Raw genomic sequence first — 27,348 nt, forward strand, 5'->3', positions numbered from 1 at the left:
TCATATAAAAGGATAAACAATCTTATACCCAAAGCTGAAAATGAAATGTCAGGCCTTCGGCAATAAAAACCCAATAAAGCCCGGCTGACATGGCTCAGTGGTTGAGTGCTGACTTATGAACCAGGAAGTTATGGTTCAATTCCTGGTCAGAGCATATGCCCAGGTTGTGGGCTTGGTCCCCAGTGTGGGGTGTGCAGGAGGCAGCCGATCAATGATTCTCTCTCATCATTGATGTTTCTGTCTCTCTCCCTCGCCCTTCCTCTCTGATATCTATATATATACTAGCATATATATATATATATATATATATATATATATATTATATATATTTTAAATCCACTAAAAATTGAAGCAGGGATGTGGCATATCCAATGTGTTTAGAAAACTTAATGTGGAGAATGAACTTGAACTGAGACGGTAAGACAATACAGACAGTAAAAATATTTGAGGGAACACTGTTAATGCAGGCACAAAATGAAAGGGTGACCATGGGAACAGACAGATGTGAGAAACACTAAGAATAAAGAGCCAACAAAACTTAAGAACTAATTAGATATAGGGGCATGAAAGGGGAAAGAGTCTGAGGTAATTCAAGGGGTTTATAGTGAGTGATCAGTTAAAGATAGTATCATTAATAGAAATGGGAAATCATGACCAAGTCTTCTTAGGAGATGGAATGTGCTTAGTTGGAAGTGATGGATCACATCCACACAATTGACGATGTGAGACCAGATGGAGAAAAATCAAGGCTGGAAATGTATATGGTATGAGCTGATTAGAGTTAAGGTTACAAGAGTGAATAAGGTCTCTCAAAGGGGAGAAGGTAAAAAAGGCCTTAATAAAAATCCTTTAAAACCATTTGATTTGCCCCTTGCTTGAATTATGTTTATCAAGCTACAGAGTCAATCAGACTGAACTCCCTAAGGGCATGTCTGCTCTCATCCTTGTACTCTCTCAAGTATATATTACAGGTGCAGAATAAGTAGCTTGTTAAGGGAATCAATCATTTTAAATATTTTCTGTTCCACCTGCACTTTGTATTTCAAAAGGTGGTGTCCTAGGTAGTACTTTGAAAGGAACAATCTTCACTTGAGTATCAGTGAGTTTAGACAGTTGAAGTCAGCCGTGGGCAAACTATGGCCCGAGGGCCCGTTTGAAATGAATAAAACTAAAAAAAAAAAAAAGACCGTACCCTTTTATGTAATGATGTTTACTTTGAATTTATATTAGTTCACACAAACACTCCATCCATGCTTTTGTTCCGGCCCTCCGGTCCAGTTTAAGAACCCATCGTGGCCCTCGAGTCAAAGAGTTTGCCCACCCCTGGTTTAAGTCACTTATCCAAAGATCTGATTTCCAAAGGCTCTAAGGAAGTTCGGGGGGAGGGGGAAGCAACACTTTTGACAGCAAAGTACTGGGCCAGAGAAACCAGACTTTGAGACTGTGAAAATCTTTATTTTTGTTTTGTTTTAAAAGCCCCCAGTGAGACTATGACTAAAGCAAATCCCCACAAGAAGTAGGGAACATTCTTCAAGAAGTTTTTGAATAAAATTAATCAGAAACGATTTACTGAGGGAGTGAAATAAAAAATCTCAATTGCATGCACTATACAAGTCGGCAATGTACAAAAAGTGAAGAAGTTTTGGGGGAAATGAAAGACAAATGAGATAATAAAAGGGAATTGAGAACAGTGTAGACACATACTTTCTTACAAACATGAGGGGAAAGTCACTGGCCTGCTCTCCCACAAAACATTTCCGGGATATTCCAGCCAGAGGTGCAGCAATGGGCTAACCTGATTCAATACTTAGGCGAACAGTATTTCCCAGTTGCCGTTTTAAAATAAGAAAAAGGACTACTAAAATGGATTAGGGGAGAAACTTGTGTAGGACAGCCCCAAATTAAGTGACCAAGGTTGCAGGACGCCAAAGTGCTCTAACCCTGAATCAAAAGCAAATGCCCTAGGTGCCTCGGGAGAGCTGAGTGTGTTGGCGGGAGAAGTCGAGGGAGAGAAGAAACCGGTTGGAGTCGCAGACTCTAGGCACCTGAGAAGCCATCTATAATCCACCTACCCTCTCAGTGTCAGACGACCCCCCCTCCCCCCCAACCATCGGAAAGGTGGTCCACCAGCGCACACCGGCTTGTTTCCAGGGACGGCAACTGGACCACCGATAATCGGTCCATTCCCCACTAGATGGGTCTCATTTGCTGCAAAACCCTTTTAAGTTATCGCCCAGTAACTGTCACCTCCGGCCCCGGATCTCTCACGAGCAACACCACCAGGAAAGCCCTGTTTTGTTTAAGCTTAAAACAACCACCACCACCACCACCAGGTATTTACTTCCTGGCATGTCAATATGTTCCCTTCCTTCAATAATAGGAAAATTGGATCTTCCTTCTTTTTCAAGATCTGAGTCCCCTTAAAGGAAAAAAGAAATGCCAGGCACAAGGTAAGCTCCTTCAGACTCAGAGCTGCACCCTCCCGAGCGGAGAAAAGGGGCTGAAGTAACTACACCCACCAGACGTTGCAACTGATAGGAAACCCCCACTGCCAAGCAGCGAGCTCCCCGGCCAGCGCCCGGCTGCTGGGGCGCCACGGAAGCCGCACAGACCTGGCTTGGCAGCTCTGAGGGTGTGGAGGGCAAGAGGCCCGCACCCCTCCTCGCCGAAGCCGCGGGGGCAGGGTGGGCGCTCCTTCCCGGGCGGCCGGCACGCCCCGCGCTCCCAGGGCAGAGCCCCCGGGGGGCCCCCGGGAGGCGGCACCGCTCAGTGAAGCGCTGGCAAACCCCGAACCGCGCCCGCCCGCCCCGCCACCCCGCCCGCTGGATGCCGTCCGGAGAACCTGCACCGGTGGGAGCTCCGGGAGTTGGAGGCATCTCTGGCTCGGCCTGGGCTCCGTCTAGCACACCTGCCCAGCCTCCCTCACTCCCCCGCCCAAAGCAGAGTCGGGGGTGACCCCAGGGGGTGGTGCTCCAGAGGCGCACGGCATTTGGGGTGAACGCTGCGCGCCGGGCCCGAGCTCCCAGGCTGGCGGCGGCGGCGGGTCACTCACCGAGAGGACGCTCATGCGGATTGGGGTCTCCAACAGGCACGCCATCTTGAGCCTTCCCACCCGGCTGCAGCGGACGCCGGCGCGGGGGCCGGCACTTTCGACAGCCAAATGTCGGGCCAACCACAGGTACCTATGCGGAACCAGGCAGGTAGGCGAGAACGGACCACGCTCCAGACACGGCGGGAGGACGGCCAGGGCCCGCAGAAGGAAGGACAAAGGGATACCGCACGGGGGGCCTCCTTACGAATCGTCCGCTGGGAAACGGCAGCTACTCTCAGCCTGGGTTAGAGGTGGGAGCGGACGGCAGTCCGCGCATGCGCACAGGGCAGCTGCGGGCCCCACCTGCCGCGCGCGGGGGGCGGAGCCTCGGGGGCGGGGTCTCGCTGTGCCGCCTAAGCACTAATATGTGAACCCACGTCTATAATTTGGAGCACATTTATCTCACTCCTTCTTTGCACCAAACTTGCACATTTATCGCACCCCTTCTTTGCACCAAACTTGCACATTTATCGCACCCCTTCTTTGCACCAAACTTGCACATTTATCGCACCCCTTCTTTGCACCAAACTTGTAGCGTCGCTACCTCTATGTTACAGGTGAAGAAACCGTGATCTCAGCACATGGCCTTCAGCCACCCAGTAAGTTTCATAATCCGGCGCTGAAGTGTGACCGGCGTTAGCATGGTCTTGCCTTACCCACCGATGCCGGCGCTGTGCTAAGAGATACTCGAGTCAGAACCCCTGGGTTTAATCCTTGCTGCTTCATTTCCCGGCTGCATTACCCGGGCAAGTTACTTAACCTCCTTTACGTCAGTTTTCTCTTCTGTCAAAAAAAAAAAAAAAAAAAAAAAAGGGTTAGGAGGATGGAGAATGTAAAGCTCTTAAAACATGCCTGGAATGTAGAAAGCGTTATATATGTTAGCATTTCTCCAGCCTCTGGGTCCAGTAGGAAAAAATGGCGACAAATATCTGAATAATTCACACTGAAACGCTCTGATAACTGAAGCCAAATGAAAAATATGCTTCAAACTACAGTGTTTCTGATTGATGAACTCACCTCTCCCACTGTGTGTGTGCGTGCGCGCGCGTGTGTGCGTGTGCGTGTGTGTGTGTGTGTGTGTGTGTGTCCCGGACTTGGTCGGACAGGTTTCACCTTCGTGTTGCTGGTAACCAGAAAGGTGTTCCCAGGATGGTTACAATGAGCCTGCTCCGTTACTTGTTCTTTCATTTCCATAAGCCACTCTCTAAATTTATTGTAGCATTAATCATCCTTGCTTATGGGTCTATGTGCCCCTAACAAACTGTTGAGTTTCTGGAAAGCAGGAATTTTGTTTTAGATTTTCCTTCCACGACAACACTATTTCTCAAACTTTAGTCATCTGCATACCATTCCCACGATCTTTGCCAATCTGCACCCAGGTATTATTATTCACTCAATATCTTTCTAAAGCTAATTTCAAATCATTAAATAATTTTAGCCTCATCCTAAACCATAATACTCTGTAAAATCAAGTTTATTGTACTCTTTATTTTTATTCTAGTACGCATTAACATAACTACAAAGTTTAAAAGTCCATCCATGTATTACCTAAAATCATGTCATGTATTGCATACTCAACAGCACAAAACATAACCACTACACAGCTCATACAGGGGTATCACTTGATTTTTCAGTTGATATTTGCGTGGTATAGAGTTGTTATAGCTGTGTTTGATCCACACTTTATTAGTTCAAGCCATACATCCTCCAGGAAGCCCTTCCCCCAAGTTTAGATTAGGTGACCCCTCCTTCATGTCTTCCTTCATCATTCTGTTTTTGCCAATAACACAGCATTTCTAGCAATATATTGTAATCATTGTTTATTTGTTGGTTTCCCCTTTATACACATTATGGCAGGCACTAGGAATTTTATCTTCTATGTATCTTGTCTCACTGTGTACCTTAGGATACTCAGTAAATGTTTACTGAATTAATTTTTGGCTTAGTTTAGGTGCCCCAAAAGGCAGGTCCTGGGACAATGATTTGGATACTGATAGTTTATTTGAGAAAAGTTTCCAAGGAACAGAATTGATGGGTCAGGGAGAGTGAGAAATATAAGCATCCATTATTAAAGTCATGCTTATTTCTTCAAGACCTCTGAGAAACCTGCAGAATGGCCCCCTGGGTATCCATCTTGAGGTTGGAGCATTTATTTTCCATTTGCATCCTGTACAACCTGGTTGAGGTTTTCTCCGGGGTTCTTAGAACTCCCTATCATCCTGAATTGTACTTGTGCACAGAGTAGAGAGGACTTCCTTACTTGATGTAGAAAAGCAGAATCTGTAGGTAGGTGTGTTTCACAAAGGAGAAGCGAAGATAATTTATGCAGTTTAAATCTGATCTTTTCACCCTTTTCAATTCAAGAATGGAATCTGGAAGTCATAAAACTTATAAAGGAGAGACATTGTGTGTCTGTGTCTGTGTGTATGTTTTCTGATGAAATTAGAAAGTCCAATGAAATGTCTGACAAGTTTAAGATTCAGAGGCTAGAGACACTACACAGAACTCTTTTTATCCTATGTTTGCCTCTGTTCAGTTCAATCACCGCAGACGGGCTCTCTCCAGAGTTTTCCCCAAGTGTGCTGCCATCTGGTGGTGGTAGGTGTCATAATCACCAAGTTCAGTTACTGTAAGATGCAGATAGCAAGAATGGATGTTTTTCCTGATATTTGTAACATTTCATACACTCACTTGAAAACTCATTGCCCAGAAATCTCCATAGCTCACTCCCTTATTCATGGAGGTTTCTGCTCAATATGTCACCATATCATAATGGTCTTCCAGAACCATCTATATTTATTCGTTAAGTACCCTACTACCGTCACTATGACATTTCCTACCCACTTAATCTGCGCTATTTTTAATCATCCATCTTTTAAACACAGTTCTTCCTTTCTGTGTCCTTTATTTTTCTCCAGCTCTTGTTTGATTAGATTTTACTGTCAAGTCTTTTTTTTTTTTTTTTTTTTTTTTCAAAAATGGCCCGTGGGTATTGTATCCCTGGATTTTTTTTTTTTTTAATGGTTGAAAACATCTGCTTGTTGACTTTTTCTTGAATATATCTTGGCTAATACAACATACAGGAAAACAGAACACATTCTAGGTGTTTTAAGCAAAAAGATTAGAAAATTGTTGGAAGAACTAACGATGCAAAGAGGGATGGAGAACTTTACTTGAGATCAGGAAAAACAGGAAGTTCACTCCACTGAGGGAGCCTGGGGTGTTGGGCTACCGCAATCATTGCCAAAGCCAGAAGAGAAAAGAAATCTTTCTTCTACCTTCTCCCTTGCGGCGAGAAAAAAATTATGAGATATTCTAAATTAAAAACAACATACAATTGCCTGAGAGTAAAAACCGACAACACACAGTTGCCTGAGAGTGCCTAGTTAGCCTGTTAATATCAGTGTACCAGCTCTGACATTCCTGTAATCTCAGGAGCTCCCACTTCTCATTTACAATGAACTTTCCAATCTGCTGTCCACAGTGAATCCACAGGCATGGACACTTCTTTGAGGACCCTGATGCACCTATCCCAGAACTAGCTCCACTGCACTTTCTCCCATCCCTTTCGTCTATAGCTAATGTAAATCCTTTCAGAAAGGCTTACATCTTTCTGCCCCTAACTCAACACCAAAAAACACAAACCAATTAAAAAAACGGTAAAGGATCTGAATAGACTCTTCTCCAAAGAAAGCATACAGACCACCAACAGGCGTATAAAAAGATGCTCAACGTCGCTAATCATCAGAGAAATGAAAATTAAAACCACAATGAAGTATCAACTCACACCTGTCAGAATGGCTATCACCAGGAAATCAACAAACAACAAATGTTGCTAGGGATGTACTGAAAAGGGAACCCTCTTGCACTGTTAGTGGGAATGCAGATTGGGGCAGCCACTGTGGGAAGGAGTATGGAGTTACCCCCCCACACCCCCCAAATTAAAAATGGAATTGCCTTATGACACAGCAATTCCACTTCTAGGAACTTATCAGAAGAAATCTGAAACACTAAATTGAAACAATGTATGCACCCCTATATTCATTGCAATGTTATTTATGATGGCCAAGATTTGGAAGCAGCCAAGTGTCCCTCAGTAGATGAGTGTATAAAAAGGCAGTGGCGGGGAAAAACTAAGATGGCGGCATAGGTAAACACCGGGAAATTGTCGCCTCACACAACAATTGAAAATTACCGCAAAGGACTGAGCAAACATCATCCAGAACAACAGAAAGGCTGGCTGAGTGTAAATTCTACAACTAGAAGGAAAGAAAAGCACACTGAGAGCCAGAGGCGCTGCGGAGGTGAAGTGCAGAGGTACGGCGGCTCGCGCGCGCGAGGAAAGGGGGTGGCACCTGAGGACGCGGCTGTCTTTTTGAATCACAAGCTCCCAACTGCTCTGAACTCCGGTTCCGGGAAGTCTCTGGGGACCCAGGACTCATACGGGGAGAAGCTGGTCTGTCCGGCAGCGGGCGAACTTGAAGGCGGCTTTCCCTCAGAGGTGCTTGCAGCAATTAGCGGGTCACTGAGACCCGCGACTCCGGGCGGAGAATCAGCCATAGCTCCTTTCTCCGCCCTTGGATTCCCTGAGACCCCGCCCCACCCAGGCTGCGGCAGAGGCTTTTGCATGTGAATGTACCTAACTGCAGCCTAGCCAGGCAGACCCGGAACTTCCAAGAGAAGGCCCAAGGCCCCACAGCGGCTTGCATTGCTTCACAGCTGAGCCTCTTCCTGGCTCCTGCTGTGTGGCCTCAGGCAGAGGCTGAATTAGCACCTCCTTAGATCCAGGAGCCACTGTACCCAGTGGTCAGAGGGGGACCATCCAGACTGCAACTCCTCAGATCCATAAGGGACACACTCAGGGAGCAGACTCAGTGAGCACCAAAGCCCCACTGAAGCAAGTCTTGCCCCAGAAGGGTGTCTTCAGCACAGAAGTTCTCCCACTTTAGACACAGCTGATTCTCACAGCCAATTGGCCTGGAGGTCAATTCCTCCCAGTGATTCTACAACAACCAAGGCACCAAGAGTGCACCAAGAGTGTCCACCCCAGGTAACTGGGGAGGCTGAGCTACTGGGCCCTACAGGACACCTGGCGCACAGGGCCACTCTATCAACACAGGGAAGCTGCCAAAATGCGGAGACAAAGAAACAGGTCACAAATGGGAGAAATGGAGGAAAGCAAATGACTGGATATAGAGTTCAAGGCCACGTTTATAAGGTTTTTCAAGAATTTTATGGAAACCGCCGATAAATTTAATGAATCCCTCAATAAGTATAGTGAGACCATGGAGGACATGAAAAAGGACCAACTAGAAATTAAGCATACACTGACTGAAATAAAGAATAATTTACAGAGATCCAGCAGCAGACAAGAGGATCCCAAGAATCAAGTCAAAGATTTGAAATACAAAGAAACAAAAAATACCCAACCGAAAAAGAAAAAAGAAAAGAGATTCCAAAAATATGAAGATAGTGTAAGGAACCTCTGGGACAACTTCAAGCGTACCAACATCAGAATTATAGGGGTACCAGAAGGAGAGAGAGGGCAAGATATTGAAAACCTTTTTGAAGAAATAATGACAGAAAACTTCCCCTACCTGGTGAAAGAAATGGACTTACAAGTCCAGGAAGCGCAGAGAACCCCAAACAAAAGGAATCCATAGAGGACCACACCAAGACACATCATAATTAAAATGCCAAGAGCAAAAGATAAAGAGAGAATCTTAAAAGCAGCAAGAGAAAGACAGTCAGTTACCTACAAGGGAATACCCATACGACTGTCAGCTGATTTCTCAACAGAAACCATGCAGGCCAGAAGAGAGTGGCAAGAAATATTCAAAGTGATGAATAGCAAGAACCTGCAACCAAGATTACTTTATCCAGCAAAGCTATCATTCAGAATAGAAGGTCAGATAAAGAGCTTCATGGATAAGAAAAAGCTAAAGGAGTTCATCACCACCAAACCAGCATTATATGAAATGCTGAAAGGTATTCTTTAAGAAGAGGAAGAAGAAAAAGGAACTCTTACCATTTGCCACAGCATGGATGGAACTGGAGAGCGGATAAATACCACATGATCTCACTCATTTGTGGAATATAATGAACAACATAAGCTGATGAACAAGGACTGATCCAGAGACGGAGAGGCATTGATTGGACTGTCGGGCCTTGGAGGGAAGGTAGGGGAGGGTGGGGGTAAGGGGGAAAGATCAACCAAAGGACTTATATGCAAGCATATAGGCCTAATCAATGGACATGGACAACGGGGGGGTGAGGGCATAAGCGGGGGGGGGGGGGTAGAGGGTAACGTGGGGACAAGGACACATATGTAATACCTTAATCAATAAAAAATATATTAAAAAAAATTAAAAAAAAGGCAGTGGCACATTTACATGATAGAATACTATTCGGCTGTAAAAAAAGAAGGAAATCTTACCCTTTGTGATAACATGGATGAATTTGGGGAGCATCATGCTAAGTGAGATCAGTCAGAGAAAGACAAGTACCATATGATTTCACTCATTTGGGGAATCTAATGAACAAAATGAACTAACAAGCAAAATAGTGACAGACTCACAGAGAGCTGGCTGACAGCTGCGGTGTGTGTGGGGGCAGTGATGGGGGAAGGAATTGAGCAAAAAAGAAAAAAAAAGAGAGAAAACAAAAAGCTCATGTAAAGGGACAACAGTGTGGTGATTGTGGGATCAGATGGAGGTGAAGGGGGTGGAGGAGGGTATAGTGGTGATAAAAAAGAAAAAAGAGCAGATATGGATGAACTATTCTCCTTATGTTCTTAATTAGATGTTGTCAAAGGTGTTTTATTTCGTCTTGGCCACTCACTCGTCAGTTGACAATGTGGTCTTTTCCTCCTGGATGTTTTGGAGACACTCATCTGCTTTTGCTGAGCGTGCTGTTTAGTTATGCAAACAACTACTTGCTAGAAAAGAAAACAAAACAAAAAATCCTGTCCCCTGACCCTCTCCTCTCCCCAGCTTCTCCCCAGACTCCACAAGTCCGCACCTCCACCTGCACCTCAGCCACGGATCTATGATTTGTTTGTGAGCTTTGATGACACCCCTATGGGGGCCACCTCCCTGGCCCGGGTCCGTAAGGCAGTGCTGCATGACAGGTGGATGGTGGCTGTGAAGGTCCAGCAACCGAAGGTGCAGGTGCAGAGCTCAAAGGACATTCTCCTGATGGGGGTGCTCGTCCTGGCTGTCAAACAGCTGCTTCCAGCGTTTGCATTCATGTGGCTGGTGGACGAAGCCAGGAAGAACCTGCCTTTGGAGCTGGATTTCCTCAATGAAGGGAGGAATGCAGAGAAAGTGGCCCAAATACTCAAACACTTTGATTTCTTAAAGGTCCCCCAAATCCACTGTGAGCTGTCCACCAAGCGGGTCCTTCTGATGGAGTTTTAGATGGTGGGCAAGTCAACGACAGAGACTACATGGAGAGGAACAAGATTGATGTCAACGAGATCTCGCGCCACCTGGGAAAGGTACATATACAGTGAAATGATCTTTGTCAATGGCTTCGTGCACTGCGACCCCCACCCGGGCAGCGTGCTGGTGCGCAAGGGCCCGGACACCGCAGAGGCGGAGATTGTCCTGTTGGATCACGAGCTCTACCAGGCGCTCACGGAAGAGTTCCGCCTGGACCACTGCCACCTCTGGCAGTCGCTGATCTGGACTGACACGGAGAAGGTGAAGAAGTATTGCCAGCATCTGGGAGCTGGCGACTTCCACCCCTTGTTGGCCTGCATGCTGATGGCCCGCTCGTGGAACTTGGTCAACAGGGGCATCAGCCAAGCTCCAGTCACTGCCACTGAGAAACTGAGATCTGCAACAACGCGGCCACCTGCCTCCCCTAGATCAGCCAGCTCCTCACCCAAGTGCCATGCCAGATGCTGCTCATCTTCAAGACCAATGACTTAGTGCGAGGCATCGAGGCCACCCTGGGCACCTGCGCTAGCTCCTTCCTCAACATGCCATGTTGCTGCGTCAGAGCACTTGCCACGCAAACAAGAAGAACACCTGTTCATTCTTCAAAAAGACCCAGATCTCCTTCAGTGAGACCTTCAGCCTGTGGCAGATCAGCCTTTATGAACTCATTCCGCGTGCGAAGGGGCTGAGGCTGGCCAGCTGGGTCTTGGCTCTGCTTTGCTGGCTGTTGCCTGCTCCACACTGAGTGGACTTTCTATCCCCTTCCCTTTTTCGGTGTGACTCTATGGTGGGCACGGGGTCTTTCCACTCAGCCTTTACTCATGTCTCTATCAGTTGCCCTGTTTCTGCCACTTGGTGGCCTGGAGTCCCGAGGTCACTGTCTGGAATTCCTGTCCCACCATAGCCCTGTCTGAACCACAAGCTGACCATGCAATAGTTTCTCTCCTTATCCAGGGAGATGGCACACAGTCTGCTTTCTGACTCCTGGCGTGTGCTGTTGGGTGGGATGTCCCCCCACTTCCATTAGCCTTCCCTGTGTCAGAGTGGCCCATGAATCCCACAGAGGGTGTAGGAAGTTTGACTTTACTGGAGGGGAGCAGGGTCTCTGAAATTGCTTGAGACAGATTCCCTCTCCTCACCCTCACACTCCCCACAGGTGTCGCCCCTTAGCAAGTGGCTTGGCCTCCAAGGCAGGCTGTGCTGCAGCCATGGGTTCACTGCTGTACTGGGGACCCCCTTGGGTAATGAAGCCCTTCAGGTCTTGCTTGGTGGGATTTGTAGTCTAGGTGGCAGTGAATCCACTTTGGCCATTAGGCAGGGGCAGACCTGGACACCATGTGCCATTGTGTTCTGCCTGGCTTCTTGCCTCTGCACCACCAGGTTGCCACGGCGGGGCCAGGCCACTTCCTGCTTCTTGTAGGTTTCTCTCATCCGCCAAGACTTAGACCTCCTTGGAGCTGTTAAGAAGCCCATGGCCAGGAATTCAGAGGCTCAGCTGAAACCCCTGGGTTCTCACCATATTCCCTGTGACCGGGCACCTGCCTTGTTCTAATAATCGCTTCCTGGCTTAGCCCTTTGGTTCATCGTGTGATGCCCCCAGTCCAGGAGACTGTCGTCTGAACCTCACTGTGGCTAGGGTTCCACTCTGTCACCTGCCTGCACCCTGTGCTTTACCTTATTGCCTGCGGCCAGTCTGCCCCTCTCCCAGCACAAACATCTGCTCCTGTTTCTGGGACACCCCAAACTCCTGTTTTAGCTGCTGTCCCTGTGTGTTCTCCAGGTGCTATTGGGTTGGATGTCTCCCCACTTCCGTTAATTCCTCCGGTGTCAGGGTGGACCATGGATCCCACCCACACTGGCACATTTAACTTGCAGGAAGTTTGAATTTGCTGGAGGGGAGCATGGTCTCTGAGCTGGCTGGAGGCAGGTTCCCTCTCTCTGCCCTGTTACTGTCCACAGGGGTCACACCCAGATTCAGTAGGTCCTAGCTCTTTCTGAGCACCTTTGCTCAAGGACAGTAATTGTGTATGAGTCTCTGTGATTTAATTCACCCCATTCATGGGGCAGAAAACCCCCAAATTTGAGTCTTATTTTCTGTTTGCATTGTTCATAATACAATAATCAGATTTTCCACTGACCACAGATGAGTCGAAATCCCTTTATTTCCTGAAAGAATTAATTGTTCTTAGTGACTAGTTGGGTGTGCCCAGGGGCCTGAGAGAATAATTTGCAAAATCTGTTACTCATCATGAGGATACATACTGGATATTATATATATATTTTTAAAATATATTTTATTGATTTTTTACAGAGAGGAAGGGAGAGGGATAGAAATAGAAACATCAGTGATGAGAGAGAAACATCGATCAGCCGCCTCCTGCACACCCTCCACTGGGGATGTGCCGGAAACCAAGGTACATGCCCTTGACCAGAATCGAACCTGGGACCTCTCAGTCCACAGGCCGACGCTCCAGCCACTGAGCCAAACCGGTCAGGGCTGGATATTATATTTTATGGTGTCTTTCATAGCCCCTGAAGTAAACATTTTTTGTTGTTGTTGTTTTTTTGTTCAGGGTAAAAAAATAAAATCCAGGGTAAAAAAAGAAAATCTTTGGGGAGATCATTTTAAAGCCTCAGTGAGACTTTACGTTTATTTTAAAACTATTTTTAGTTTTTGGTTCTTTAAAATCTTTTTTTTTTGTTTTATTTCTAATTTGCTTCCAGGAATGCATCTTTGCCGTGAAAGCTTCATCCTAGGGAATTAGCCAATCGCACCCGCGCACTTATTTATCTGGGGACTTTTGTTTCTATTTTCTCAGTATTGTGGTTGTGACTTTTATTATCGGTCAGACTGCGAAGACTTCAAGACCTGAGTCCTTCCCGAAAACTCTTTGGAATCCTGGCGTTAACTCCGCCCCATCTCTCGCGAGAGTTGAAACCGGAAGTGGCATATATTGCAGGCGTCGCGACAAGGTGGCGGCTCAGTTCACGTTGGCGGGAGCTGAGCGACCCGCCCGGCCTTGGCTCTCCGCGCGGGGCTCGCTCTGCTCTCGGGGCCGGCAGGATGCGGGTGGCCGTGGCCGGCTGCTGCCACGGGGAGCTGGACAAGATCTACGAGACGCTGGCGCTGGCGGAGCGGCGCGGCGCGGGGCCCATCGACCTGCTGCTGTGCTGCGGCGACTTCCAGGCGGTGCGCAACGAGGCGGACCTGCGCTGCATGGCCGTGCCCCCCAAGTACCGCCACATGCAGACCTTCTACCGGTGAGGCGCGGCGCGGCCCTGGGACCCGCGGGAGGGGGGACTCGCCGGCCGTGGGAGGACCCTGGGCGGGGTCGGAGCCCCTCTGTCTGAGTTCCCGTCCCGGTTGACGCCGTGTGTCTCCAGGAACCGGCGCTCGGTCAGTGTCACTCCTCACTGTCCACCTGCCTCACCTGTTTCGGGAGGGGTCGCAGCCTGAGGGCCCGACCTGCAGGGAGAGGCTGAAAGGTTAATCTGCTTGTACTCGATGGGATTCCGGGGCTAGTTGGTGCCGCGATCCCGGAGTTTCCATTGGGCGCCTGCTCCGCGCTCTTCCCGGCTCTAGAAGCTGAGAACCGACCACGTTCCTGACGTCACTGGCCTGAAACGCGAGGTGGCAGCCCTTCGTTCTTTAGGACGAGGATGGGCAATTTAAACCACGCACTGTTTTATTTTCCAAATCCAGTTTACGTTAAGTATTGTTTTGCATTGGTTTCAGGTGCGCTGCATAGTGGTTGGACAATGACACACTCTACGAGGGGATGGGCAGTGTGTTTAGAAAGTGCCTTTTAACTTGAAGGGAGGAGCCCAGATTTTTCCTGAAGACCTTGCTTTGCTCTGCTGCCCTGTCTGATTGTGTAGGCGCACCCGATTGCTTTTCTCTTTGCCAACGGACAGCTTTGCTCTTACGTTCCAGGTATTACTCTGGAGAGAAAAAGGCCCCGGTTCTCACAGTCTTCATTGGAGGGAACCACGAAGCCTCAAATCATTTGCAAGAGTTACCCTATGGTGGCTGGGTAGCACCAAACATTTATTATTTAGGTATGTGTTTGTGGGTAAGTTCTTGGTTTGAGGGGATGGAAGAGCCTTTTAAGCTTTCTATACCAGTTGGGCAGCGTCTTCAGATATATGGTGTTTTGGGAATGTCTCTTCATTTGAATAGGTCATCATGAAAATATGTCCATGCTTCAACTAGTGCAGTGATGGCGAACCTTTTGAGCCCCGCGTGTCAGCATTTTGAAAAACCCTAACTTAACTCTGGTGCCGTGTCACATTTAGACACTTTTTGATATTTGCAACCATAGTAAAACAAAGATTTGTATTTTTGACATTTATTTTATATATTTAAATGCCATTTAACAAAGAAAAATCAACCAAAAAAATGAGTTCATAGGTTCGCCATCACTGATCTAGTGGTTCAAGCAATAGATAATAAAACTGCAAAGAACTTACACACTACTTGTAATTCCTTTATTTTCCCCCACTCTTTTTATTAAATGAAAAAAAAGTAAACTTTTTATATTGGAAATTGTTAAACATACACAAAACTAGAGAATAGTACAGGTTTTCCTCAGTATTGGACTGTAGAATATTCCTGTGAACACTTTCATAAGGGGAAATGGTGTAAAGCAAATAAGCAATTACCAGTAATTTCAAAATCACCAATACTGTGGTAACATTAGAAAATTTTTATGTTTTTTAGTTATTGATTTTAGAGAGAGAGGAAGAGAGAAAGAGGTTTCTTGTTTTACTTATTTATGCATTCATTAGTTAATTTTTGTATGTGCCCTGACTGGGGATTGAACCTGCAACTTTGGCTTATCAGGCCAGTGCTCTAACCAACTGAGTTAAGTGGCCAGGATTCTACCAATTACCATTAATTTACATGCAAAAATTTTGAGTATTCCCAGTCCCAGAAAATAACCTACTAAATCATACCAATAGGTTTGATGACATCCAGTTTTTTGCTAAGTATAACTCCTTTACAAGCTCAGGCTTTTGTGCTACCTTCGGACACATCTAGCAAATAGATGCACAAAATAAATCGAGATAAAGCACAGATGCTCAGACACAGTTCAAAGCTATGGTGGCTTAATGCTGAGTGTAGTTTCTGGGGAAGGGGCTTAGTGGGGCCACTGTCCCTGCTCTGGATGCAGGCTACAAAACAAATGCTGAAGCTATTTTGGCTCTTCACCTATTTTCATTAGAGCAAAAATCCTCTTTGGATTTCTTTCAGTTAGTGAAAACAGGCATTCTGGAGAGAAAAAGGCTCCAGTTCTGTAGGTCTTTCATAAAAGTGAAATTGTGTAACACAGACTTTGGAAAAGCTGGGGATATCTGTATAATGGATCTCCATACCTATTAACTAGTTTCAACCACAATTATTCTGCCATCCTTATTTCAGCCCATCCTCCCTTAAACTTTTTTGGTGGGAGAAGTGACGAGTTATTTTAAAGCAAATTCAAGTCATGAGATTATTTCACCTGTAAACACTCAGTACATATTTTTTAAGTGATAAGGATTTTAAAAAATACCCAGTGCCATTGTTATACCTAGCTAAAGTAACAGCAATTCCTCTTCTCTGTTGCCTAGTTCATGTTTAGATTTCCCTGATTATCACAGAGATGTCTGTTTTATAATTGACTTGTTCAGTAGGACCCAAACAAGGTCCATGCATTTCATTGTCATGATGCTAAAGTCTCTAGCTGTTCCTTTCATCTCTCTCCTTCCCACCCCCATGTCATTTATTTGTTGAAGAAAATGGGAAAATTTCTTGTAGAATTTCCTGCATTCTAGATTTAGCTATTGGAATTCACTGAGTTGTTTAACATTTTCCTTTTATCCTCTGCATTGCCTGTAACCTGCATTTAGATTTACAGACCTGGTAAGATTCGGGTTCAATGTTAGCCCCTTTACACTCTACAGTCCTTTTTTCTCTTTCCTAAAATGTTTGTAGGTGTTTCTGAAAACTACAGAAATTTAATTTCTCTAGTTCATTACTGATTGATCAGCTTTTGACAAGTGCAACATTATGAAAAAGTGAAAATTTTTAAAGGTGGTCAGTTTAGAGATGAAATATAGAAACTGCAGGTTCTTTATACCTTAAATGTGCTGACTTTCAGATATATGACATATAAATCCATCATAGGACACTTTTTGCCTATTCCCTCACCACACCCTCATATTCCTTTAGGTACCAAATTATGTCTCTTTTCGTCTAAGCACATCCTATTTCATTTGTTTTTTTTCTTTCTGCTTAGTTTCTTGGCTGATCTGCTTCTAGGCCTCTCTTCCCCAGTCTACCTTATATATTGTTGGCATATTACTATGTAGAAGAGTAACCTTATCATGATACTTGATTTTCAAATAATTTTAGGACTGCATGGAATTTTAGGCCTGGAAACTGTTCAGTCAGTAAAGAGATTGCTTTTGCCTATAGTAATCTTATTTAACTGTAATTTCTCAGGTTTGGCAGGTGTAGTAAAATACCGAGGTGTAAGGATTGGTGGAATCTCTGGTATCTTCAAATCTCACGACTATCGAAAAGGTATTGTTGTTCTGACTGTTTTTAAACTTTAAAACTTGCATGCCCCAGAGTAACTTAAGCGTAATATATAGTTTGCCTTTTTCATTGGATTTTTCCTATGAACTAATTTATTCTTAAATTTATATTATAAAATATTTTATGCCTATGGAAATATAGAGGACATAGAATGTACTATCTGTGTATCCACCATCAAGTTTCATCAAGACTTAGTATTCTTGCCACTTTTCATTTTGATTTTTTAAGAAATAAAACAGTACAGAATCAGTTGAGACTCATTATTGTCAGTCCTCAGTCCCATTCCTCTTTTTATCCCTCCCTTTCCTCATTAGGTAGTCAGTGTTCTGAATTTGGTGTTTATCATTCACTTGAATATTTTATAACGTTACCATATATGTAACAGCTTTAAACAGTGTATTATATAACATGTTTAAACTTCGTATAAATGTATCATTTTGCATGTATCTTTCTGCAACTTCTTTAATATGTTTTTGAAATTCATGTTGATACATGTAACTCTAATACATTCATTTTAGTTTATGAATAGTATTCCATTGCATAAGTACAGTTGATCCTTGAACAACGCAGATGTTAGAGGTTCTAACTCCTGCATGGTAAAAAAAATCCACATATAAGTTTGACTTCTTCAAAACTTAAGTTGTCCCTCCATATTTGTGAGGGATTGGCTCCAGGACAACCCTCCCCCGCCCTCACTGTTATGGATACCAAATCCATGGATGTTCTACTCCCCTATGTAAAATGGTGTGTATCAATGAATATAGTTGACCCTCCACATCTGTGTACTCCCAACTGCATATCAAAAACAGTACAGGTATTTATTGAAAATAAAATAATCTATAAGTGTTGTTCAAGGATCAGCTATATACCACACTGCACTTATTCACCCTACAATATCTGAATGAATTATACCTTGATTTTAAAATTAAAGGAATAGCTTGTATTCACATTTGATTTTAAAATTTCTTGAATTAAGTTGGGTAGCTAAAACTTGTCTCCTCAATGTAACTGTTAAGTCACAAGTTTGTTCCCAGTGCCCTGCTCTCTATGATTATAAACTATTGGCATGAGTGTATAAAAATAAACCGTCTCCTACATGGCAGATGTGCGTGCAAATTGGAACCACTCTTTGGAGGGACAATTGGTCATATCTGTGAAAATTATAAAAGTACTCTAACCCAGGAGTTCTACTCCCAGGAATGTGTCTCTAGGTATATTTTGCATGAGCAAAATGATATATGCAAATTTATTTATTTTAGTTTTATTTGTAGTAGCAAAAGTTAGGAACTAGTTAAATATATCATGACATAACTATGCAGTTTAATGATATGACGCCATTAAAAAAGTAAAGAAAAGGACAAAGAAGCAGTTAATATGAAAAGAACTCCAAAATAAGTGAAGTGAAAAAACAAGGCACAGAACAAATATAAAGTATACAGCCATTTGTGTAAAAAAAAAAAAAAAAGGGAGGATAAAGAAATAGATGATATGTTATATGCATAGATGAGATCCCTAGAATAAAATTCTAAAACCTGATTAACGCTAGCTGCCTCTAGGTAGTGTTCCTGATGGCTGGGGACAGGAATTGGAGGACCCCCTCCCATTGTTCTGGCAGTTGTATTGAGATAAGATTTATATACCATTGTAAGTATACCATTCAATGGTTTTAGTACATTTATAGTTATGCATCCAGATTTTACCACCATCCAGATTTAGACCATTTCTATCACCCCTAAAAGTTTTGTGCCTATTTGTAATTAATCCCGGCTCCCACCAGCCCTAGGCATCCACTGGTCTACTCTCTAGGAGGAACACTTGGTATGCTATACCTTTCTGGAGGTATTTTTTTAAACTACAGTATGTGAATAAACAATGTGCTTCAAAATTAAATATAATTTCATTTTAAAAACCACAAGCCCCCAAATTTAGATTCATAGTTTCTGATCACTTAGTAATTGAACATATAAACATATAAAGAGCAGTGTTTTTTATAAGATTTTAAGACCCAAAAGCATTGATAGCAGACACTAGTTTTAGGGAAGTATGTGTATCTATTTATATAATTTGCAGTTTTTAAAGGTGTTGAATACAGCTTATTTCTCTCCTTCAATTTAAGGTCATTTTGAGTGCCCTCCTTATAATTCAGCTACAATAAGGAGTATATATCATGTGAGAAATGTTGAAGTGTATAAATTAAAACAGGTATGTAAAAAGTACAATACGGCAGGCTTGAAAAAATGTTAAAGTAATTCTGTACCAAAATGTGTTTGATCATTTTGGTATATTACTTCCAAGAAGAGCATAGTTCAGTATTTCTAAAATTTGGATTTGAGTTGTGTTTAGGAGGTTCACAGATGAACATTAAAAAATTCTTATGGTAATAAATTTATTTTAGCGAGTAAAAATAAAACATTCAACTCATGATTTCAGATATTATTACGGTAGGGCTAAAAATATATTGGAATAAAGTGATTCTTTAAAGAAAATATTAGAATTTTTTTTTTAAAGAATGGTATTAAATAGAAAATAAATAATAGTAGAGATGATAGAAGGTATGGGAAAACCGTGAAAGTGGTCTCTAAAAACACTGACTCAGCTGGAGAATAGGTGAAGCTAGGTTTTTGTTTGAGAACCATTTCAGTGCCTGACACTGGGCAGTTTTCACATGAGATATTTCATATCATTGCCACTCAAATTCTGTCAGATTAAGAATGAGAGGCCAAGGCTCAGATAGATAAGCAACCTGTCCAAGATCTCCCAAGTAGTTAAGTGGCAGAGCCTGTCTGAGAGAACTCAGGCCCTTCCCACCATAGCACACAGCCTCTGGGAGCATAAGGATGCTTGCAGGCATTCGATGCCTACTCATAGCAGTTCCTTACTTTGAATGCTTTTTCCTTTTCACCAGTCTAAATCCTACTAGTCCTTGAAGACCCAGGTTAGATACTACTTCCCAACCAGTGTTCTAGTTTAAAGTCATTATGTTTCACTGAAAAAAATTTTTTAATCCTCACCCGAGGATATAGTTTACTGATTTTTTTTTTTTTTTAAGAGTGAAAGAGAAACATGAATCGGTTGCCTTCTGTACTCGCCCTGACCCAGGATCGAACCTGCCACTTAGATTTGTTCCCTGATGGGGAATTGAACCGGTAACCTTTCCAACCAACTGAGCCACACCGTCCAGGGCTTAACTGAATTTTCATTGCACATATTGCCCTGACCAGTTAGTCATCTCTTTCTTATAGTTTGTATTGTCTTGAACACTTAAGTTATTTACATTTAGTTTTCCAAGTGTGGGATGAGTAAAGTATGGAGTGTATTTTGTGTTCCCCATGAAGACAACAGCCACCTTAAATACTTCTAATATGACTTATATAGCAAACAGAGTATTTTTGGTATATACTATGTGAGTCCATTAGAAAAAAAAGTGGACTATATCTTTAGGTTTACCGTATCATTTACATTAGATGTCTTCTCTGGATCATAAAACATGGTTTCTTTACCAAAAAGGGAAAAGCACAATGGCTATTACATATTTTAGAAACTGAATGTAAAAGACCATAGCTGATTAGCAGTCTAATCAAAGTGTGTCTGCTGACCTGCCTTGCTGGAAAATAAGGATGATTTGTGAGGCGGGGAGAAAGCTGTTTCTTTTTGCCTATGTGAGTGAATAGGTTAGTACTTCTGTGACTTCCTTCCATAAAGAGCCTTAGAATGAGTTACACAAAAATCCAGAGGTCTAAGTGGGTAAATGGTATGTGTCAGGGGAGAGAAGGAAGGGAGTTTTGCTTGTGGTTAATCTGTTTTTAAGAGTTTTCTTTTTCTGTTAAAGCTGAAGCAGCCTATGGACATATTCTTATCTCATGATTGGCCAAGAAGTATATACCATTATGGAAATAAGAAGCAACTTCTTAAGACTAAATCTTTTTTCCGACAAGAAGTGGAAAATAACACCTTAGGAAGTCCTGCTGCCTCAGAGCTCCTAGAGCACTTAAAACCAACTTACTGGTTTTCCGCACACCTTCATGTGAAGTTTGCAGCCTTGATGCAGCATCAGGTAGAAAACACAGTATTTATTCTTGCATTTAACAAACACTTATTGAACATTAGTGGGCTACTCACTGTTGAAACAGTTGTAAAGTTAGAGAAAGAAATGAAAGATAGCCGAGACCGGTTTGGCTCAGTGGATAGAGCGTCGGCCTGCGGACTGAAGGGTCCCAGGTTCGATTCCGGTCAGGGGCGTGTACCTGGGTTGCGGGCACGTCCCCAGTAGGGGATGTGCAGGAGGCAGCTGGTCGATGTTTCTCTCTCATCGATGTTTCTGACTCTCTATCTCTCTCCCTTCCTCTCTGTGGAAAATCAATAAAATATATTTAAAAAAAAAAAAAAAAAAAGAAATGAAAGATAACTTCCAGAATCCAGTGGGGGAAGGGATAAGTAAGCAGGCAATGATAAAATAGTGTAATAAGTTTGTGACAAAACGTCCTAGGGTACTGGGAGCACCTACGCCGGACTATGTGGACAAAGAGATGAAGCAAGAGAAGCTTTTCCAAAGGAATTGATGGTGCAGGAAGGAGTAGATATGAGGGTAATCTATGAGAGGGACCAATGTGTGCGAAGGCCAGAGGCTGAGAACAGGGTGCCTTTGGGGGACTGCAGCTCGCTCCCATGGCGGAGGGTAGACGCTGGGGCACGATCATAGTGCCATGCTCTGGAGTTTGGGTTTTAACCAGAGGTAATGGGGAAAGTTGGAGAGTGATGAAATACAGATTTTCATTTTTAAAGATTAGTTTCGCTACAGTTTTGCAGATGGATTGGAGTGATATAAAATAGGAGGCACAGGAGGTTCTTTAATCAAAAGATGAGATGGTAACTTAAGGCAAAGAAGGAACACAGAGAATAAAGCAGAGTCTAGAGAGATTTTGGAAGTAGAATCATCAGGATTTGGTGATGGAGGGAGGAGGGAATCTAGGATGAGTCTAAGTTTGCCTTGGGTAATTGCATGGTATAGTGTTTGATAGAAGGTAGAGAATAAATATATACCTATGATTAAGTTTTTATGGAAATATGTGGTTCTTTCTTTCACCTCTGATTCAGACTAAACTCTGACTTCCCCATAAAGTGTTTCAGAGGGAAAACATTTAGAAGATGCTTGGTTAACAAAGTTAGGAGTTCTTGGAGGCTTCTATAGGATTTCTGAGTCTTGAACGTACTGATTAATGGGCATTGCCTTACTCCAAGAGTGCAGTGTGGTTTACAGTGCTTCCCGAACTTGCTTGACCAAACACTTTTCAGTGGTAGAGGTCCACTTTAGCTGTGTTCCTCAAGGAGACCAGGTTACTCCTTTCATTTTCCCAAGTCCAAGTCATCTGTTTTTATATCAGGCGTCTTTTTTTTAATTTTATTGATTTCAGAGAGGAAGGGAGAGGGATATAGAAACATCAATGATGAGAGATAATCATCGATTGGCTGCCTCCTGTATGTCCCCCACTGGAGATCAAGCCCGCAACCTGGGCATGTGCCTTGCCTGGGAATCAGACTGTGACCTCCTGGTTCATAGATCAATGCTCAACCATTGAGCCTCGCCAGTTGGGTTCAATTGCCTTTCCACATCTGTGTTACTCTTTTCTGTGTCTTAGGGCTCCTGACATGCTTGGCTTCTTATTGAAGTATCTGATTTTCTACTTTTCCCCACTGCGTCTTCTGCTGTCAGCCAGGGACTTTTACCTCTGTATTAACAACATATTCGATCCCTTTTTCTTGGCTCCTCAGCCTCCTCTGACTTTCCTAGTGTTCTCTTTTAGCCCCTTCACCAGCCCCAAAGATCACCTTTCTTCAGAACTGCCCTGCAGCCAAGATCTATGTAACCTCTGTGCCTTCCACCTCTCTGAGTCCCTCTTCAGCACTGAAGTTTGATACCTGGTCCACAGCAGGACATCCCATAGCTTGTTTCCTTGTATTTTTTCCTCCAGGTGCCTTACTGCTTTTTTACTGTTTTTACTATGACCTTGTTAGTGACCCCTTCCATATTTCTGTCTGACAATTCACTTTTCGAAAAATAGCTTTATTGGTGCCCTGGACAGTGGTGAGAGCGTCGGTCTGCACACTGAAGGGTTGCTGGTTCAATCCTCGACCCTGGTCGAGGCAAGTGCAGGAAGCAACCAGTCGATGTATCTCTCTCACATCCATATTTTTCTCTCTCCTCCCCCTCCCTTCCTCCCTCCCACTCTCTAAAAATCAATGGGAAAAATATCCTTGGGTGAGGATTAACAACAAAAAGCTTTATTGGTGTATAATTTACATAAAATTCAATCAAGTGTATAATTCAGTGTGTGTTCACACATCACATAATCCAGTTTTTGAATATTTCCATCCTCTGAAAAGATCCTTTGTGTGTGTGTGTGTGTGTGTGTGTGTGTGTGTGTGTTTGATGTCATTCCTTGTTCTCATTCTCAGCCCAGGCAACCACTAATCTGCTTTGTGTCTCTATGGCTTTGCCCTTTCTGAACCTTTCATATAAATGTAATCATTAATATATAGTCTTTGGTATCTGGCTTCTATTTGCTTGTTTTTGAGGTTCACTTATGTTATAGCATCTATCTGTGTTTTTATTTTTATTGTTGAATAGTATAGTATTTCATTCTATAGATACATCGCATCTAACTTTGATGTTGTATCTAAGAAATCTTTGCCTAACTCAAGGTAGTGACGATTTTTCTTCCATGATTTCTTCTAAAAATTGTGATACATCGCATCTAACTTTGATGTTGTATCTAAGAAATCTTTGCCTAACTCAAGGTAGTGACGATTTTTCTTCCATGATTTCTTCTAAAAATTGTGTACTTTTAACTCTGCCAATTTATTTTTAAGCTCTTCTGTTATCTTTAATCCTTTTGTTATATGCCTTAATATATGTGTTCAATGCTTTGATTTAACATTATCATCATCACCATTAGTTTCTACTTTGACTTGTGTAAGAATGTAAGACATGAAAGCCAAAGAGTTTAAGTGCCCATTGTTGCACAAGTGAGTGTAGAACTAACTTGCTTTGAAAAAGTAACAGTTGTTCCTTTGACACACAACTTTGTGTAACAAAGATTGTTTCCATCCTATCCAATGTATGAATTATCTGTGATGTTTTAACATTCTTTCTTAAATCATGGTTTAGGCTAAGGATGAAGGAGAGACTGCCAAAGCAACCAAATTTTTAGCCTTGGACAAATGCTTACCACATAGAGACTTTCTTCAGGTAAGAAGAAAATGAAATAACTTTTCAATATAGTTTTACTCTTCCAATGATTAAGAAAACATCTTAATTTTTGTTTTCTAAACTATTAATTTGTGTATTTTGTAATTTATATAGTCTGAGAATTCTTTGGGAATATTTACATTAATATTTTTAGTCTACTAAATTCCTTTTAACTTTTATTGTTACATTGAAATCCTTAGATATTAAAAATAGATATGTATTTGTTAAAATTACCAATTTGTTCTTATAGGTAATAGAAATAGATCATGACCCCAGTGCTCCTGATTACTTGGAGTATGATATTGAATGGCTCGCTATTCTCAGGGCTACAAACAATCTTATTAATGTAACTGCGCGCCTGTGGAATATGCCTGAAAATAATGGCCTGCATACAAGGTAAGCCTGACCTTTTTAGGACTTGCTCTCACTATGCTTGCAAGGTTTTTGTGGTCGCCCCCCTCTTTTTTTAATTAAGAAAAAAAATAAAACCCTGTTAAATGAGTGTAAGAATAATTCATGGTTTACAGGAAAATGGATTGTTGAGTACCAACCCAAATAAGTGTATAAGTGATTAAGTATGCACAAAACTAATATGGTGGAGATTTGGTTCACATTAAAACAACTTATACTTGCTTTAGGTTGTATAGACAGCTTTTCTTATGAATTGTTTTTATTTTGAAATGGTCCTTTGTTAAATTAACTGTAATTTTACTAAATGGAATTTAGATTATCGTTTATTTTTTATCCTTGTACCTGAAGTTCATAGTTAGATTTCATAATTTGTTGTCTGGGGCCAATGACGTATAAAAGACCATTGTTTTGGACTTTTATAGGTGGGATTATAGTCCAACAGAAGAAGCTATGAATGAAGTATTGGAAACATTGAATCATGACCTCAAAGTTCCATTTAACTTTAGCGTGACGGCTGCTTGTCATGACCCAAGCAAGCCACAGACACAAGTGCAGTTGGTTCACAGGATCAACCCTCAGACTACTGAGTTTTGTGCCAAACTTGGCATCACAGACATTAATGTCAGTCTTCAGAAGGCCAAGGAAGAACACCACTTGTGTGGTGAATATGAAGAGCAGGAGGAAGGGGGCAGTAATGACTCTGGAGAAGAGCCCAGTGAATATAACACAGACACCTCTGCCCTGTCCTCTACTAATCCAGATGAAATAGTGTTAGAGGAAGAAGAGGAAGAGGAAGAGGAAGATAGTTTTGTAAGTGCACATAGTGACCTGAATACAACATCCCTAGAACCTTCTTCTGACCTGGCCTCTGACTTTTCTGCAAGCTTCTCTGATGTCAGGATCCTGCCAGGTTCCATGTTTGTTTCTTCTGATGACACATCGGGTTCCCCAGGTAGCGGAGAGGGGAAACCTGGCGAGGCTGTGGAGTCTGGAGATGGGAAGGACTTAACCAGAGCACCAGGGAAGAGGCTGAGTGATGAGTCTGTACCTGAACAAAGAAAGAAAATTAAGAGGAGGAATCAAGCCATCTATGCTGCAGAGGATGACGATGCAGCATGAGACAGTTTATTGTCTTGCATACAGATATGTGATGTTTAAGACCATATTTTTAGAGTTGGGTTTTTTGACTCAAGACTTAACTTTGTAATAATGAAGTTATATAGAGAATTGACTTTGCCCTTAGGCCCTTGTATATTTCATATACAAACATATTAAAATTTCATCTCTTTACTAGATTGAGTACCCTTACTTTAAAGACAGATACTACTCACTTTCATTGTTTTCAACACAAACTTGAAAACACATGGAAGGAGGTTAAAGAGAAGACGCTTACAGTGGGGCTTCTGTCTTAGCTGGGGCTGCTATAACAAAATACCGCGGACGGATGGCTTAATCAACAGAAACCTATTGCTCGCAGTTCTGGAACTGGAAAGTCCAAGATCAAGGTGAAGATGGGTTCCTGGAGAGGACTCTCTTTCTGGTTTGTAGATAGCTGCCTTCCTACTGGGTCCTCCCCTGGCCTTTCCGAGGTGAATGCTTGTGGAGAGAGAGAGAGGGATCTTTGTTTTCCCCTCTTGTAAGAATGCCCCCTTCGTGACCTCATCTAAACCTGATGACCTCAGAAAGGCCTCCAAATACCATTACCTTGGGGGTTAGGGCTTCATTCTCCCAAATGTGGTGGTGGGGGCACAAACATTCAGTCCACAACCATTTCTTTCAGCCACATCGGGTACTGCTCATTCTCACAGCCAGTCGGTTTTTACAAAGTTCCCTGCCATGTGGACACATGGCACAGGTGGCTCTAAGATGTTTCCAGTTCCTTACAGAACAAAGAGACTAAACACCGACTTACAGAGCTTGAAAGCAAAGCTTGTTCACACAGCCCTCCGCTCCGACTGGAGCCACTGTTCAGTGTATGCATCTTGCAGACCCTGTTCTTCAGCCTGAAAGGGTGGTGTCTGCACAACTGCTGCACTGAGAACAACTGTTTTCCCTTATCTCCCTGCCCTTACCCCCATCCCTTCCTTTATCTGTAAGTAAACTTAAAAAAGGGGAAAATGACACGTGTTAGCACAGTAATTTCCAGGACAAACCCAGAAATACCTTCCTGATCGCTATGCAAGGTTTTGTACACAGGAGCATGTTTGACTGGTAAGGCTGAGTGGAGAACAAAAGCATTATTGTCAGAAATGCAAGGCTAGAACCATTGGACACGCAGAACAGTTTAAAATATCGTCATGGGACCAGGGAATTTTATGCTGGCATGAATTCACAGATTTTCAATAAAAAAAAATTTGTTTTTCAGGATTTAATGTTGATAATGTCACTTGTTCCGTTATTCCCACATGGGTTCCCAAGTGTTAGGCTGGGAACTTATTCTCTCTCACTCTGCAGTGAACTGTCTCTGTTCATGCACCTAAACCCAGGTCTCTAGTCTTCATTCGAGCTTCAGAACAGTGATGAAAGGAATTGGCAATGGTTTTATTTTTTTGTTAATTTTGTTTTTGTTTGTTTTTTA

The 27,348-nt window shown here is 43.0% G+C and overlaps 2 protein-coding genes and 1 pseudogene across 20 annotated transcripts in view; 2 read left to right on the plus strand and 1 right to left on the minus strand.

Moving 5' to 3' along the window:
- The window catches only part of ARMC8 (armadillo repeat containing 8), a 73,635-nt gene extending 70,303 nt beyond the window's left edge, over positions 1-3,332 (minus strand). For 3 of the 10 annotated variants that reach the window (XR_004971545.1, XR_004971543.1, XR_004971542.1), the window contains exon 1: positions 3,053-3,327. Coding sequence is in view for 4 of the 10 variants with exons in the window: in XM_036332455.1 (XP_036188348.1) it covers positions 3,053-3,097 (45 nt within the window). In the remaining 6 variants the exon portion in view is untranslated. Of the gene's footprint in view, positions 1-3,052 lie in introns of all 10 variants that reach the window. The other 7 variants (XR_004971541.1, XM_036332459.1, XR_004971540.1 and 4 more) reach the window with 5 other exon arrangements.
- A 6,137-nt stretch (positions 3,333-9,469) lies between these two features.
- LOC118668136 lies at positions 9,470-12,902 on the plus strand (annotated as a pseudogene).
- Positions 12,903-13,257: 355 nt separating this feature from the next.
- DBR1 (debranching RNA lariats 1) overlaps positions 13,258-27,348 on the plus strand; it is a 35,144-nt gene continuing 21,053 nt past the window's right edge. For 2 of the 10 annotated variants that reach the window (XM_036332463.1, XM_036332460.1), the window contains exons 1-7: positions 13,258-13,794; positions 14,468-14,592; positions 17,018-17,098; positions 19,230-19,315; positions 20,943-21,167; positions 24,279-24,359; positions 24,610-24,755. In XM_036332463.1, coding sequence (XP_036188356.1) covers positions 13,598-13,794; positions 14,468-14,592; positions 17,018-17,098; positions 19,230-19,315; positions 20,943-21,167; positions 24,279-24,359; positions 24,610-24,755 — 941 coding nt within the window. In that variant the 5' untranslated portion in view covers positions 13,258-13,597. Of the gene's footprint in view, positions 13,795-14,467; positions 14,593-17,017; positions 17,099-19,229; positions 19,316-20,942; positions 21,168-24,278; positions 24,360-24,609; positions 24,756-25,192; positions 27,138-27,348 lie in introns of those variants that run through there. The other 8 variants (XM_036332462.1, XM_036332461.1, XM_036332464.1 and 5 more) reach the window with 8 other exon arrangements.

The sequence above is a fragment of the Myotis myotis genome, unplaced genomic scaffold (assembly GCF_014108235.1).
Source record: "Myotis myotis isolate mMyoMyo1 unplaced genomic scaffold, mMyoMyo1.p scaffold_m19_p_13, whole genome shotgun sequence".
NCBI lineage: Eukaryota > Metazoa > Chordata > Mammalia > Chiroptera > Vespertilionidae > Myotis > Myotis myotis.